This window comes from Zeus faber (genome assembly GCF_960531495.2).
Source record: "Zeus faber genome assembly, chromosome: 8".
In the NCBI taxonomy this organism is placed as follows: Eukaryota; Metazoa; Chordata; class Actinopteri; order Zeiformes; family Zeidae; genus Zeus; species Zeus faber.
Window position 1 is genome coordinate 15,259,236 of NC_137195.1, and position 15,456 is coordinate 15,274,691.

Below are 15,456 nucleotides of genomic sequence, written 5' to 3' on the forward strand. Positions count from 1 at the left end.
TAGTAGCAGAGCGGGTAGGATCATAAAGGATCCTCACCACCCCAACAACGGACTGTTCCAGCTGCTGCGGTCGGGCAAGCGCCTCCACAGTCACACAGCGAGGACAGAGAGACTGAGACGGAGTTTCTTCCCGCAAGCCATAAGAACTGTTAATGTTGAACTCACCAGGGGTCCGAACAAAAAGCACTGAGTCACTCACACAGGCCCCACTGCTTTCTGTACTGCATACTGTATTACTGTTCTGGGTTACTGCATACTGCGCTGTATTGCTGTTCTGTTCGGTGTTACTGTATTGCTGTGTCATACTGTTGTATACTGTACTGTATATCTCCATACTCACTTTATTCACATGCACTTTACTGCACATAACTGTATATACAAATAGCCTATCCTATATTTATAACTCTATTCTCTTCTATTTTGTACCCCCACTTTGTATTATCTTTATGAGTCTCATTTTATTTTTATTTTATTTTATTTACATTATTCTATTCACTAAGTGCATTACGTTTTAGGAATCAGTTAGTTTCAGTTAGTTAGCTAGGCAGGAATTAGGTTAACTATTATGTTCGGTTTAGTAACTATTGTGCATAATCTCTGGGTGCGTTGCAAAGACAGTTAACTGCATATATGTATGAAAGTATGTATATGTTGTGACAAATAAACCTCTAGAATCTTGAATCTTTCGAAGAATGGTGTTTTATCCCTCCACTAGAGTTCCAGACTCTATGCCAAGGCGCACTGAAGCTCATGTGTCACCTGTCCGTATATTCCCACATGTATATGATCCTCTTCATTCTGAGACAAACATACTCATAGGAAAAGTCTTCTAGAACTCTCATAACTTGAAGTAATAATTGTAATAATTCATAATTTGAAGTAATTAGTAAAAAACACCTACCTTCAGGTGCCATCTCCACAGTGTGCACGGCCCAGACGGTGTGTCCGTTCTTCAGCTGCAGCGTGCACGTGTAATTCCCGGCCGTCATCCGGTTGATGGGCAGCGGGATGGTAACGGTGATGATTCCGGGGCCCACGCTGGACAAGTGGAGGCTGCTGCTCTGGTTCTGATGGATCCAGCGGGTTTTTTGGACCTGGGACATCTCTGAGTAATGGCACCACAGCTGCAGCCCTGCGGAAGTTTGGCTGACTCTGACTGGGGTTGAGTGGGGGCGCAGGAGGAGGAAAATGAGCCATCACACATCAGAATGAATCAGCAATTAAACAAATTGAGAGAAATCAAACCAAATCACACCAGACATGGAAAGGAGGTGGGATGCAAATGCAATAAGGACAAATGCAAAGGGACAGGGTAAAAGATCATGTGGACAGGCAGGGAGGGGAAAAACAAAAGTCCTAGGACGAGTAGAGGGTAAGGAGAGAAAGAGTGGGTGACGGGGGGAATAAAACACAATCAACAATTGGGCAAAGGGTCAAAATAATATATATTCATTAAAGCCATTTGCTGCTAATGCATTGGTTGACTGTGACTGATGCTTAGTGTCTCATCAAACCGAAATGAGAATCCATCTGGGGTGTAATCAAGCCCCACAGACCCATACGCACATCCACTCTCACACACACACACCCACACACACACACACACACACACACACACACACACACACACACACACACACACACACATACGCACACAGAAACACACACACACACACACACACACCCTTTTCAGCCTCCTTGATTAGAGTGATCAGTGTGGGACACCTATAGTCTTGGTGGGAGGGCAGCAGGTATAATCATACATAATGATACTTATAATGTGGTGAGGTAAAAATATATCCAGGAAATGATTGGTGGTTGGGTGTCTATGCAATGTATATGTGTGTGTGTGTGTGTGTGTGTGTGTGTGCTGTTGTTCGTATGTACCTGTGTGAATGTGTGTGAAGTGTTTTGTGCGTATGTCTCTGTGTGTGTGTTTGACATATGAAAAAGGTTGACAGTGATAGATCGACTGGTCATGTCTGGGCAGCCGTGATGGATGCCAGCCGGACTGATATAAGTAAAGCCTCCCAAGGCCGTGTGTGTATGTACATGTATCCTGGGCTGTGTGTTCAGGTGTTGTGTATGTAGGTTCAAAAGAACTAGAAGAAAACTCACTAAAAAACAGAAAAAAGAGAAAATATCAATAAAATAACATTACTTGAAGTATAATTTTTTATGCATTTTTTGTTTTAAATGTGAATGCTATTTGTCAATACGTCATAGTTGTTTGAGCCTCTTGAAAAGCATTACATTTGAGATTTCAGTCTTCTACAAAGTCTCCCTATCTCTATATAACCCTACTGCCCTATGCTCTTTCCTGTAGTTAAAATAATGTATATGATACAAAACATACATGAAAAATAGTAAAAACAAATAAATAAATAATGTGTATTACAGTATTCCATGTATTGTATTTTCCTCCTCATCCATACCTTTCAGCACGCTGAGCATGGTCCTTTGGCAAAAGAGGTTGTCATTGAGGTAAACTTTACATATGTAGAGACCTCCAGATTTTAACCCCGGGGTCAGTTGGAATGAGAAGCTCCCGGCCCGGGCATTGTAGGGCGGACCCGCCAGTTGAAGCACGTGACCGGCCCTAGTTATTTGACTGGAGTCGCTCCAGCGGTTGTACTGGTACACCAGCTTCCTATCCTTTGGCTTAGTGGTGTCCGGATATTGCCAGAGGAGGAGAACGTAGTCCCCCTGCACAGCGGGACAGGACAGAGTGACGGATGTGTGAGCCAATGCGGCAGTGGAGATCTGATGACCTGTGTGTGAGAGAGAAAGATAGTGAGAGTATTGTGGGAGAGTAGGAAGAAGACAAGATGAAGAGCAAACTGAATAAATGCGGACGCCAGACGCATAAAAAGATGAGGGTAATGCAGGAGGATGCACGAAAAAGGATTGTAGACGGACAGGGGGGGGGGGGGGGGGGGATGGGGATTGTAAATGAAACAAATGACAGAGAAAATAACCAGAATAGAAAGAAAGGAAGGCAAATGGAGATAGGAGGGGATATTTGACAACAATAAGGATTACGTTCTCAGAGCTACTCCTTATAAGCTAGTCTTGCATTTTGCTCTGCCAGATCAGCAAGATGCTGACACGGGCCTTTCAGAAAGTCACTCACCATGCGTTATGTCTTTGAATGAGGCCTTCTTTTTAACTGCAGAGAGGTAAAAAAAAAAGTGGAAAAAAGGCAAAAAAGAAGAAGCAAATAATGAATTATACATAATACAACTGTAATATTAATGGAAGGCCTGACAAAAATTCCTAACACAACTGAAGCAGCTTTCTAAGCCCTGACAGCAGTCAGTGAAAATAAGCAGTTTCGAATAACTATAGCTCTAGCGTGCTTAAATAAGCAATGCCTTGGCTGTAGTTTCCGGCACCGATCAACAAGAGAACAAAAAAATACAAATTCTATTTCCTAGCCCATTTTCGCCTTTGCTTCCTTTATATTTCTTGATTATTACCGTCCACAGTTATGTCAACAGTGAAAGAGAAGATGGAGTTGCTACTGGCCCTGGGGTGAACCTCACAGACGTAGGCCCCGTTGTGAATGGGGCTGACCCGCGGCAGTTTGGCCACCGTTTCCGTGTTTCTCATTTGCTCCGACCTCATCGGATCGCCGCCGGGAGCCACCCAGGTAATACCAGAAACGGCAAATTCCGGGCTGACCTTGGCAATCAGCCGCAGGATGCTGTCCTCTGGAACGGGTGATGCAGGGAAGACGGTGACTTGTGGGGTACAGGACACACACGACACGAGGTTCAGGCCTTGCAGACATCTAGTTGGCAAACTGTTAATCGCCTTTTTTTTTTTTGCACATTTTCATGAAGGAGAAGTACATGAACCGCTTCATGGAATGAAAATAAGGAATATTTTAGGAGTACGTAAAAGCGGATGAGGTGGAAATTGGCCGCATTTAAGTGAATGACGCACAATATGGAGACTAAAGGGTTGGGACGCGGGGAGTGAGCAGAATTTCCTATAAAAAAATACAACAGTACACCCTTTTTATTTGCCTACCTGTTAGGAGAGCAAGCAAGGTGATCCTCTCTTTCTCTTTCCTCTCCTTCGGTTTGATTTGGCAGGAGTATAGACCTTGGTCCCCCGGTTTGGGGAGAAAGAACAGAGAGAAGACCCCAGTGGTCTGGAAGGTAGCATCGCTCAGTCGCATGGACGCCTTGGAGGAGCTGCCGGAGAATTCGTTACTGCCGCTGGCCGAGAGGACCAGCTTCCATTCTTCCTCATCGAGGGACTTCACCTTCCAGTTGATGGTGACGTCGCCCCTCTCTTGGGGGTCAACGCAGGGTAAGGTCGTGGGTCTGCCCACGGTGGTCACCACAACATCATGCCAGGTGTGATCTGAGGGTGAAGGGAGGGGGGAGAGAGAGAGAGAGAGAGAGACGCACTTTACAAAAACGAGCATATTGGAGCGCGGTAAGGAGCTGTAATGAATTCCTGATAGAGCTTTGAGCCTTTTCCGTACCTGTGAAAGACGTGCCACCGCAAAGGGAAACAGCCAGCCAGGAATAAACAGAAATTAAAGTGTGAAAACCAAACTCCATGACTCATTCGAGGAGAACAAACACTCTGCGAAGCTTTTTCGTTCGACACACACACACACACACACACCAGTCCTCGGTATAATGACACTGTGCGGAGAGGATTCTTGCCCGATATTCCTGGATTGTAAGGCTGTTCAGCGGAACAGGATGTGACACGAGCGAGTTATGCATAATCAGCAGGAAGGGACTGTCACTATGTTTTCCGCGAATTCTTTGTCTGTGTTCGACTGATAATGGATGGACTACGGTGCCACAGGCTCACACCAAACTCACATTATGACGTAAGCTCCTAATTGACCCGTGGCGTCTTTCGGAACGATACTGTGGAACGAAAGCCGTGGAGCCCCGCGAGGAAAGGGCTGTGGCTGGGCGAACGCTGCGGGAGAACTGACCTTAACATGTAGTTTGACAAAACAAATGGGTTAACTGGCTGTATTCATGTCTGTGTCACAGGGTAGCCTATGTGTTAAAAGCGAAGGAAATGATCAGACCGGCAGAGATCGAGGGACCGGGGGGTGGTTGGTCGGGTGTGGGAGCACCGTTACCCCAAGGCTACATGTCTTTACATCCCATAAATGTCTTTAATTAAGCTAAAGGTATTATCATCTCCTCTGAGCGCTATTACAGATTGTTCCATAATTACCGTCGGGTGGATGTGGCGGTTTGAGGGCAAGAAAGGAGAGAGCTAGAAAGAGAGAGAGAGAGCGAGAGAGAAAGAGAGAGAGAGAGAGAGAGATGAGGGCAGAGGGAGGGAGACTTGGTACACTGTGGGTGTTGAGGATAATGACAGAGAATGTGCGGAGGAGAGGGGAGTGGGGTGAGGGGAAAATCGCAAGGAATGTTGACACACAGAATGAGCGAGGCCAAGGAAAGAGATGAGAGGGGAGGAGAGGAGAGGAGAGGGGAGGAGAGGAGAGGGGAGGAGAGGGGAGGAGAGGAGAGGAGAGGGGGGGAGAGGAGAGGGGAGGAGAGGAAGCGAAGGAACGGGTACACTTCGATAACAAAGCCCCTTCCACTCTGTGGCTGTAATCCCGTGCCCCCTTCCCTCCCCCTCCCCTCCCCCCGCTTTGGGTAAATAATCTCTGTCTAATGAGTACACTGCCAATGAGCTAATATCAGTTAACTGTGTGCTTCATTATCACCCACGCCCCCCGAGGATGCAACGCAGAATGAATAGCGGTGACATGCAGTGAAGGACAGAGTGGACAAAGAGAACCAAAGGACACCAGAAGAGGCTTATGTTGGAAGGAAAAAAACCCAAAACCCTTTGCTGTATGAATTCATTGCTTATACTGTATATACAAAAGTGTAGAGTTACATACACACCGTGTTGAAAAGCCCATTCGAACATGTATGCGTGTACATGTGGATGTCATAAACGTATGCATAAGACCGTACGTACACAAATCAAACAGGCAGGAAAATTAACATTAATCAATAACACATTGATAATGCTGGGCGTGAGCGTGGCCCTGCATGCCGCTGTGATGAGCTCATGCAATTTTATTTTATCTTTTTAAAGGGGACTCTTCAGAGGTGTTTTTGAAAGCGTCGAGATCGAGTGCGCGGTGAAGCGGCGCACCCCTGCGCCCGAGTGAAAAATGGGCACGATAAGTACGTTTGAACACCTTTGATCGAATACCATAACAATAAATCTGAGCGGTAATGTGGAGTAAGATTTGAGTCATAAATAAGATATGAGGTGTGATGGCGGCGTTACAGGTAGAGGAAATTAAATGGAGTATCGTCACTTCATCCAAATCTCATTCCATTGCCATGAATATACCCACAACCATTCAGACTGTGCCATGATCAACTCAGACTGCGGAGGAAGGGCAGAATGGCAGCAGAACCAACAAGACAAGGCGATGCTAGGTACTGCATTCCCACACGAGGCTATCTGCATTTTTTGGACGCGTGAATTCAACGGCATTGCCACAGTTCATGGAACTGATAGATAAGAGGAGATAATACAAAATGCACACTGCACGTCCTTCTGAAACACACGACTGCTACAGTCAAAGGAAATTATTAATGGAATATATTGAACTTTCTTTGGACAGAACATTTGAAGTTTGTGACCTTTATCCTGTGTCTGAAAATCCTGAATTAATAAAACTTCGGTTTAATGAAGGTGGGGGTAATAATATACTGGAGGGGAAATTTGGAAACCGAAATAGAAATGGAACGAAATGGCAAGTTTGAAATGTGGAAGTTGTGGAGATGTAATTAGGCTGGTTGAAAAAAAGAAAAGAAAAAAAAAACCTCCTGGGAATAGGGATTAGACGTCAACCAGATAATGCCTTTGCCATGCTCTGCTCTGTTTCAGTGGTGAAATAGAACAGAATGGATAGAAGTGACAATGTGGAACAAATTCCCGACATCAAAGAACTAAGGCGACAGCGGTAGTAGAATGGACCACATGTGGAAGGCTCTCGTATCTGACGCTGGATTTACCTTGTCAAGTGGATTATTGAAATCTGTTTATTGGCCTTGGTTTGAAGTTGGATTAGGAGCTGTGCTCAGGAACCGACAGCAGGGGGCGATGGATGCAGCTAGATTATTAGTGCAGGTCGACGGTGGAACTTCGATAAATGCAATTATTTTTTTTTGAATCATCGCGTTTCGTGGTTGTTATTGGTTATCGGTTATTGTAGCATTTTACCATTGTCCAGCAAGGCAAGAAATCAAAACGTCAACCTCATGCTCAGTAATAGATGACGAGGGAGTTTCTCCCCAAGCAACACGATATGTAGTATACAGTACAAACACGCTCTCACACACACGGACGAACGCACCCACACACCCACACCCACACACACACACACACACACACACACACACACACACACACACACACACACACACACGCGGCAAGAAACGCAAGATAAGACAAGATAGTCAAGATTTTATTAATAATTACATTTCGGGCGTTATTTGAGGAACGTGGAGTAAGTACAGAAAGTACGATTATGTAGACAAAGTTAAGAAATATTAAATAAAGATAAAATACAAATATAATATATAATAACAATAAAATCATCATAATAATAATGACAATAATAATAATAACAAAAAACTACTACTACTACTACTAATAATAATAATTATAGCGTCGTATTTCCGCGTAACACACACGGTGGATTAAAGTGACGGTGCGGGGTTATAAGAAACCCGACCGTAGTCGTCTCCCCGCAACAAGTGTGTTTCCAAACTCTGCGTAAAGCCGAGGCGCGACTTTTAGTTTGAAGCGCCGTGCGTCGCTCGGTGACGTCATAACGCCGCTCACCCAGTCGGACGGCCGGAGCTCGCGGCGGCCAGTGAACAACTAGTTGGAGCGCGGAGACGCACGCACCGACCAGCCACACCTTTACCGCGATTACACCTGGGTGGAGGGGGGAAAACTATCGTCCGACACCGCCAGCTCAGCCAGCGTGGACCGGCGGGGCTTTTATCCAACCGAAGCGTCCCGGACCCCCAGAGGACGGAGAGAGGGAGCGGGAGAGGGAGAGCGCGGATCTGGTCTTGTTCCCTCCGGGAGCGCGGAGGGGGGGGGAAACCCAAGGAAAGTCCGCTCCGGAGCAACAGAACGAGCGCTTCGTTTTCCTATCTTTTTTTTTTTTTTTTTTGGTGGGGACGTTGTGAGATTGTAAAACCTCCCCCGACAGGACGATGACCACCGCGGCGAGACCCGACGGCGGAAACTGGCCAACGATGGGACCGCTGCTCAGCCTGGTCGCGCTGCTGCTCCTCGACGGTAGGAAACGGGTGTCTTCTTTGGAATCGTTGACCGCCTCCTTTCATTGCTCGGACCCCGCGTTGCCGCTCTTATTTTCTGAGTTCACTCCCCACCACACCACCCCCGGGGGCTTAGAAACATCAGGTGCGGTGTTAAAATGACGCCGCACGGGGAGCTCCATCCACCTGTCGGGGCGATAACAGGTGACACGCGCTCTTAATACGCTGACGCTCCGGATCCACACGGTTCCTTATAATAAAGACGGGACTTGCGGCGGGCCCCGGTGTCGCCGCTCCCGGGGACACGCGTTCTAACTTTGTTTGACTTTGTTTCGGTCAAAGCCTGGTTTCGGTGACTCGACGCCATGTTGGGTTTCACTAAGGTGTGGCCCGTGGGGGCAAGGTGTTTTTTTTGTTTTTTTTTTTCCTCTTCCCCCTCCTCATCGACTCAGATGACACCATGAGTCACTGCTATGCTGCTCCACCGCTTCTCTCGTTTCACTTGTCGTTTAACCTCCCCCCTGCTTCTTTTCTTTCTTTTTGTCTATTAGTTCAAGCTCAGCTGCTGGGAATGGGATCTAGTTGTGTCCACTCCCAGCAAAAAAAAAAAAAAAGTGACAATCCGTAGGTTCATTTTATACACACACACACACACACACACACACACACACACACACACACACACACATATATATATATATATATATATATATATATATATATATATATATATATATATATATATATATATATATATGATTTTATATTTGTTAGCTGCCATTTTTTTGGAAACGGCTCTTCGATGTGTTTGCATTATGCATCTGCTCCTCTATAGTACTGTCGCTGGCGGGGTCCGCCTTCGGGTGACTAGAATGCAAAAAAAAAAAAAAAAAAAAAAAAAAAAAAAGCAGCATAGCTGGTTGTGGTCGGTAAACGGTCTGTATGAAACATTCACACAAAAAAACCAGGACACCACCCTAATGTTGAAAATAAATATATATTGCAGGTTCGAATGATATCCTGGGACTTGTAGTGTAATCAACCCAACACAGACGATTTTAAGGATTACCACTGTGACATACAGTACATGCACCAAGAAATGGCTGGGGTTTCCAATAACACCAACACATTGACAATAACACACTTTTTTTTTTTTAACCATTGACATATAATGTTTCATTACAATTTTTTAATACAACTGAGTAAAGGTAACTTAAACGAATAAATAAAACAACATACATTTTATTTATCTCTTCTTTCAAGTTACTTTGGCAAAACCTTACGGTGTAGCAACTCCATCAATGAAGCACTGTGTTGTGGAAACTAATAACTATCAAGTCTCCTGTCGTTTCTCAGGGCAAAGCACTAAATTCAACTCTGTTGCGACGCAATTAATAATTTAACTGTTTTCCAACCCGCCCAAGCGTCCAGGCTCCTCTCTTGCACCTGCAGGGAAGCTAAAATGAATCTAAACATTCCTGAAATTGTTTCAACACAAACATTCGAGTAATGGAGTCATTTAATTTCCATATGAATGTGTGTGCTAGGCCTTAATGAGTTCATCGTCCCTCCTGCAACCTTGTTTGGAGGCTGTTCATCTTTTTTATTTTGTTCAGTAATGAGGGCAAGAATGCAGAACTTGCTCCAACTCTGCCACACAGCTGCAGTAAGTTCATCGTTGTGGTGGGGTGTTCTGTTTTTTTTTTTTTGTTATTTTTTCTAAATCAGTCCTTCCATAAATACATTTTCTCTTGATTTATTCATGCACCGTGGACTTCTTTTTTTTTTTTTTTTTTTTTTTTACGTCCAAAACCATTTTACAGTACATCAAGTGCACTTAGGGGAAATAGGAAAACAAAACAAAGGATTTTGAATATTCTATGAAAGGGGAAGATGCTGCTTTAAGCAGTTTGAATGAAAAGGCAGCTTCCTTTCGAGGCTTTCATTAGGACATAATTTGAACATGAACCCTCGGCTCTGCGAATAGTACAACTCTGCAGCTGTAGCTATGGTGGAGACTTTTGACTCAGATGTTACGTTTTCAACTAGGTTTGACTCGGCCGCATAAAATGAATAATAATAACCAATCCAGTCTACCCCCAGTTATTCAAGTGGTTCAATTAAAAATGAACACTAACCCGCTGTATTTCAGCAGCAGCATCAATAACCACGCTGTATGTATCTTTAATTAGAAAGGCCTCTTGTTTGTCATATGGAAAATTGAGACTTCGCTTCTGGCTGGGAGTTTGCATGAAGCTTTGAAATAACACTCTTTAATACCTTCCCAATTAAATGTGGGAGGGCCCTATATTTGGGTCAGGGAGGCTTGACCCGTAACCATGGAGATGTTTTTATTGCGGGAGGGGCTGTTGGGGGGGCGGGGGGCTGTGTTATCTTTCTGGCTGAGTAAGCTGCTGTGAGCGTGCAGGGGGTGGCTGGCAGGCTGAGAAACCAGTGGCAGAGCAGGGTCACAGCGTGGGGAGGGCCCCCCTTTTGTTCTCCCGCTCGCACACAAATCTGCCTTTTTCACTTTGGCGCAGCGTCCAGCAAAGCTACTACTTGTGGCGTTGATGACGCCCCCGCCCCCTGGCTGCAACCAAAACCGGTGCTTTGCGTTGTTTGTTGGTTGTGTTTTATTTGCATTTATTGCGATGGGAGTGCTAATCACTCGGCATCGGATTCAACCTGTAGACCACCCGCTCGCCCCACCCCCTTGCCCCCAGCCGCCGCCCGTCCCCCGCCAAACACTTGAAACCTCTCTCTCCCGCCGTTTTCCCTGCCCCCACCCAGTGCATACAGGAGGCCTTGTTCTCAAGCCTTTTATTTCCCAATATTGTTCATGCTGTCCTGTCCAGTGCCTTTGTTTGAGCAGTGTTACTCATTGGTTCATTCAATGACGCCCCGACCCCCAACCCCGCCTTTCCTCTGGACTGAAGGCCACGCCGTTTGACTGTGACGGAAGGAGGCAGGCAAAAAGGAAATGAAATCAGGAAATGAAATCTGCGCCATTTTAGACCTGTCAAAGCAGAACAGTTTCTTTTTGTTTTGTTTTTTTCTCCTCCCTGTATATTTTCAGAAAAGGAAGAATGATCTACATATTCCCTAAACTCTATTCCGCAAAATTTAACCAGAAAAAATGAATCCACCGAATAGACCCTCCTGCCACGCACACAACCGCAGACACACACACACACACACACACACACACACATTTTGTGCTGCAATGTGCTGTGGCTTTCTGAACAATATATTAACATGAACGTACTGATTAGATAAATTACAGTGTGGTTCAGTGATGGCTATTATTTTCTTGGCCATTAAGAGACAGAATTTATGAATAACTCCCACTTTACATGGACTACAGCTATTGGACGCACGCTACCAGGGTACTGTGAGCAAACTAATCTTAATGAGCCTAGATCCATTCATCATGACCGACGTTGGGGCAACATAACTGCATGTTTATTAAAAAGAAATGTAATTGATGGATAATGTGAAGGGGGAAGTCTTTCTCCCTTCCGATAAAAGAAGGAAAAACTAGTTCCTTAGTATCTCATTAGTCCGGTGGCAGTAGAGCTAGGGGTGTTGGACCCTGTGTGATTTTTGTGTTAATGGCTGTCGAGGGTATGTCCTATCATTATGTAAATTAGCTGTCCCAGCTCCTTCGCACCAGCCCTGTAAATGTCAGAAGGATTGTGAAAAGGTCAGGGGTGTGTCTGTGTGTGTCTTTGTGTTTTTTTCATGTGTGTGTGTGGGGTAGAGCCGTACTCTCTCTGGTTGTGCCTTGATGCGTCATTGGCCTCGACTGCGTGTGTGTGTGTGTGTGTGTGTGTGTGTGTGTGTGTGTGTGTGTGTGTGTGTGTGTGTGTGTGTGTGTGTGTGTGTGTGTGTGTGTGTGTGTGTGTGTGTGTGTGTGTGTGTGTGTGTGTGTGTGTGTGTGAGACCTCAGACTGCATTAGTGCTGGGCGGTACAACCAAAAATTAGTATCATAGTATTTCGTAAGCGTCTGGCGGATTTCTTCTTTGCATTACTGGGCCTTTTTATAGGTTTATAGTGGCTTATTTGACTGTCAGGAGTATACAGAATATAAAAACATTTAATGTATATAGTGAAGGCTTTGATGACTGCAGTATAGGGTTTGCTTGGCTACCCAAAATGATACAAAATATGAAGGAATCAGTAAGAAACAGTTGCAAAATATAGACGGTTGTTTATTGTGCAAACTGCAATGTAGTAAAAGCAGAACTCAAAAATAAATAGATTTTGTTTCTAAATAGATATTTTGGCCCTGGTAAGACAGACCTCGAATCCAATGTTTTGAATCCGATGATTCGTCTTTCTCCGAACTTTCTCGCCGTCTATAGCAGTCATTGCGTCTTGTCAGTCTTGTCATTGCATTTGGCAACAACAGCGGCTGGACCAAATGTCTTTTGGTTGACGCCGGATTTTCTTTTTCTTTTATTTTTTTCAACTGAACAACCTCCAAACAGCAGATGCAGCTCCTCTCTTGGGCGCAGGTTCTTCTGGCGCACGATCTCCGCCTCCGGTCTCTCCTTCTTCATCCTCCATCTCTCTTTTCTGTTAGTGACTGGAACGTCACTGTAGCCACAGTGGAGCCTCCTGCAGCAGACCGTTATTCTAGTTCTGTCTATTGAGCAGTACCCAGCATGCTGTTCGGCGGTGTCCTTTTGTAAATGTACCATTATTAGTGTACAAAATGTTTTTGACACACAATGTTGTGTGCCGTGGTGTTTTGGTGGTGATGTTGAAGAGTTGTGGGCTCTTTATTGTTGTGTTCTAAAGTTGTAACCGTTAGTAAGAAGGGTATCCAGTTGATAGGAGTCCCCTCTCAATACACCGGAATGCTCTCTGCGGTGAACATTATATATTTAGCAACCTATTGAAGAGTTCCAGCAATGGATTCCACTATTTTAGCGGTGGTATAAGACAAATTAATATTGTATGGGGAAATTAAAACCGGTATACCGGATGAAATGCATACCGCCCAGCACTAGGCTGCATATTAAGTATTTCTCCTTTCTTTTATTTTTTTAGAACTCGTTCGAGCTCAATCTCATCTTGGTCAATCGGTATGTCTGTTTACATAAACCCTTACACGGAGCGCAATAACAAAACGTTCAAAGGTTCACCGGTTAATTCACAACTTATACAGTAACATGATTTTGTAACCCATCCACCAATTCACAAAATAACCTGCATAATCCAATACATCATAGGCTTAACGTTCACACAACTCCCGTACCTCGGGCGCGTTATAAATAGGTATAACGATGAACCCAGCAGGTGAGTCCAGCACGCATGTCCTCCAACAAGCGAATGCACTGTAATGGATCTGGCCGCAGACAAAGTTGATCACCCCAAAAATTGATCAAAAATATATTCCAGTGACTCAATCAATACACAAGAAAAACAAAGCAAAATACTGTGAAATAAAGGTCGGTTCGGTGGGGGTCCAAGAGTATGTCAGCTGATTACTTTCGCAGAAATGGCGCAAGAACCACAGGCAGCAGAGCCTGTAGGGTTTAGATCGCTTCCTTTTTCCCGTCTGCTTCTGCAAAAAACTGACTTTTTTTTCCTATCCTTTTCCAATCGCGTGTGTGTGTGTCTGTGTGTGTGCCATGGCTTCTTAAGGGCCTTCTTGGTTAGAAGACAGATCAATAGCCATCCACTTTTAATCACGAGTAGTAAGCATTGGCTGATTGAGACATAGAGGAGTGTTTGAATTGACGGCGTAATGGAGCGGGCGAAACCAAGTGTTTGCTGGTCTGGTTACGTAGGCGTCTTGATGCGCATGCCGCCTTTAAAACTTTTTCAACCGCGGTGATTGTCTATGACCGAATGCTGAACCGAATGCTTCTGCGTGGTGTTTTCGAAGGTCTTGGTTATCAGACCTGTCAGACCCGCTAACTTGGAAAGCTTTGAAATGTGCCGAGCAGCTGCTACATCAAAATGATCACTAAAACACCCTAACAACTTAGGAGTTTTAATCTGCGCAACTTGCCTATTGATCAGGAACTGTGTGTGTGTGTGTGTGTGTGTGTGTGGAGATAAAGAGAGAATTTCTGAGGCTCCAAAACCGGTCAAACAGTGCCATTGATCATTTTGGCAGTGCACCTGAACGATGCACGTGCCCCGACGGCGGGCTCGCGCCGCCGTCCCGGGGTTTCAATTGATGCCCATTAACAAGTCCAGTAAGCGGATCATCACTGTTCTCAAAGGACGCTCACGCCGTGGCGTACCGTCATTTTAAAGGCCGCTGTAGTGGTGGCTAATGCCTCGCCCCTCGAGCGCTTTACATGGCGAGTCAACAACAGCAACGCAGTCCTCGGTTTGCTCTGCCCAAGCACCGCCACGCCAGCGCTCCGTGTGCGGCGGGGAAACATCTGATCGGACAAAATGATCATTGAAATTAATAACGATAAATGGGGATAGCCTTCTTTGTTTTTGCTGACCCGTCGCTCACTCAAATCTATGTGGGGAGCAAAGTGTGAATATGTTTCGATTGGACCGGACAGTTCGTAAATGTCCATTTTGTGTGTTTACAAACCGTTGTTTATAAACCGCAAGACGGAAGTCGTACACAAAGCTCCTTAATTGCGAGATCATCATTGCAGGCTTTTTGCCACTGGAATGTTCATGTTTCAATGGCGTACGTGTGTTATTTTTATTTTTATTTTTTTTACATGGAATTGGATATTAAAAGGGTATTGTGGAATTTCAGTATTTGTCATTTGACATCACAAATATCTACGTGATCAACGTCATTGGGCTGTAGCCCTGCGAGCCAATTTTTTCAAGCACCCTGTACCGGAGATTTAGATTGGATCTTGTTTAGATGATTGCTACGGTCGAGTAGGAGGTCAAGGTTTAAAAAAAAAAACAAAAAAAAAAACCCAAACTTAAAAAAACAAACAAAAAAAACCTTCAGCCCTTTAAGACCTTCCAACCAAATAGGCGTTTTGATAAAGTCACAATTCCGTTCACGCTTTGTTTCACAAGGTAGTTTAGTGGGTGAAAACTTTGAATCCCTGCTTGGGAAAAAAAAAAAAACAATCAAACGATATAGCAACACAATTGCTGTATTCAATCATTGACCAAAAAGCTTTTATTTATTTATTT

General features: G+C 44.7%; 1 protein-coding gene across 2 annotated transcripts in view; it reads left to right on the forward strand.

Annotated features, from left to right (window-relative positions):
* Nucleotides 1-7,977: 7,977 nt before the first annotated feature.
* The window catches only part of LOC307234173 (nectin-2), a gene marked incomplete at its 3' end in the record, with an annotated part of 83,648 nt that continues 76,169 nt past the window's right edge, over nucleotides 7,978-15,456 (forward strand). For both annotated transcript variants that reach the window (XM_080005777.1, XM_080005776.1), the window contains exon 1: nucleotides 7,978-8,334. In XM_080005777.1, coding sequence (XP_079861903.1) covers nucleotides 8,250-8,334 — 85 coding nt within the window. In that variant the 5' untranslated portion in view covers nucleotides 7,978-8,249. The remainder of the gene's footprint in view (nucleotides 8,335-15,456) is intronic.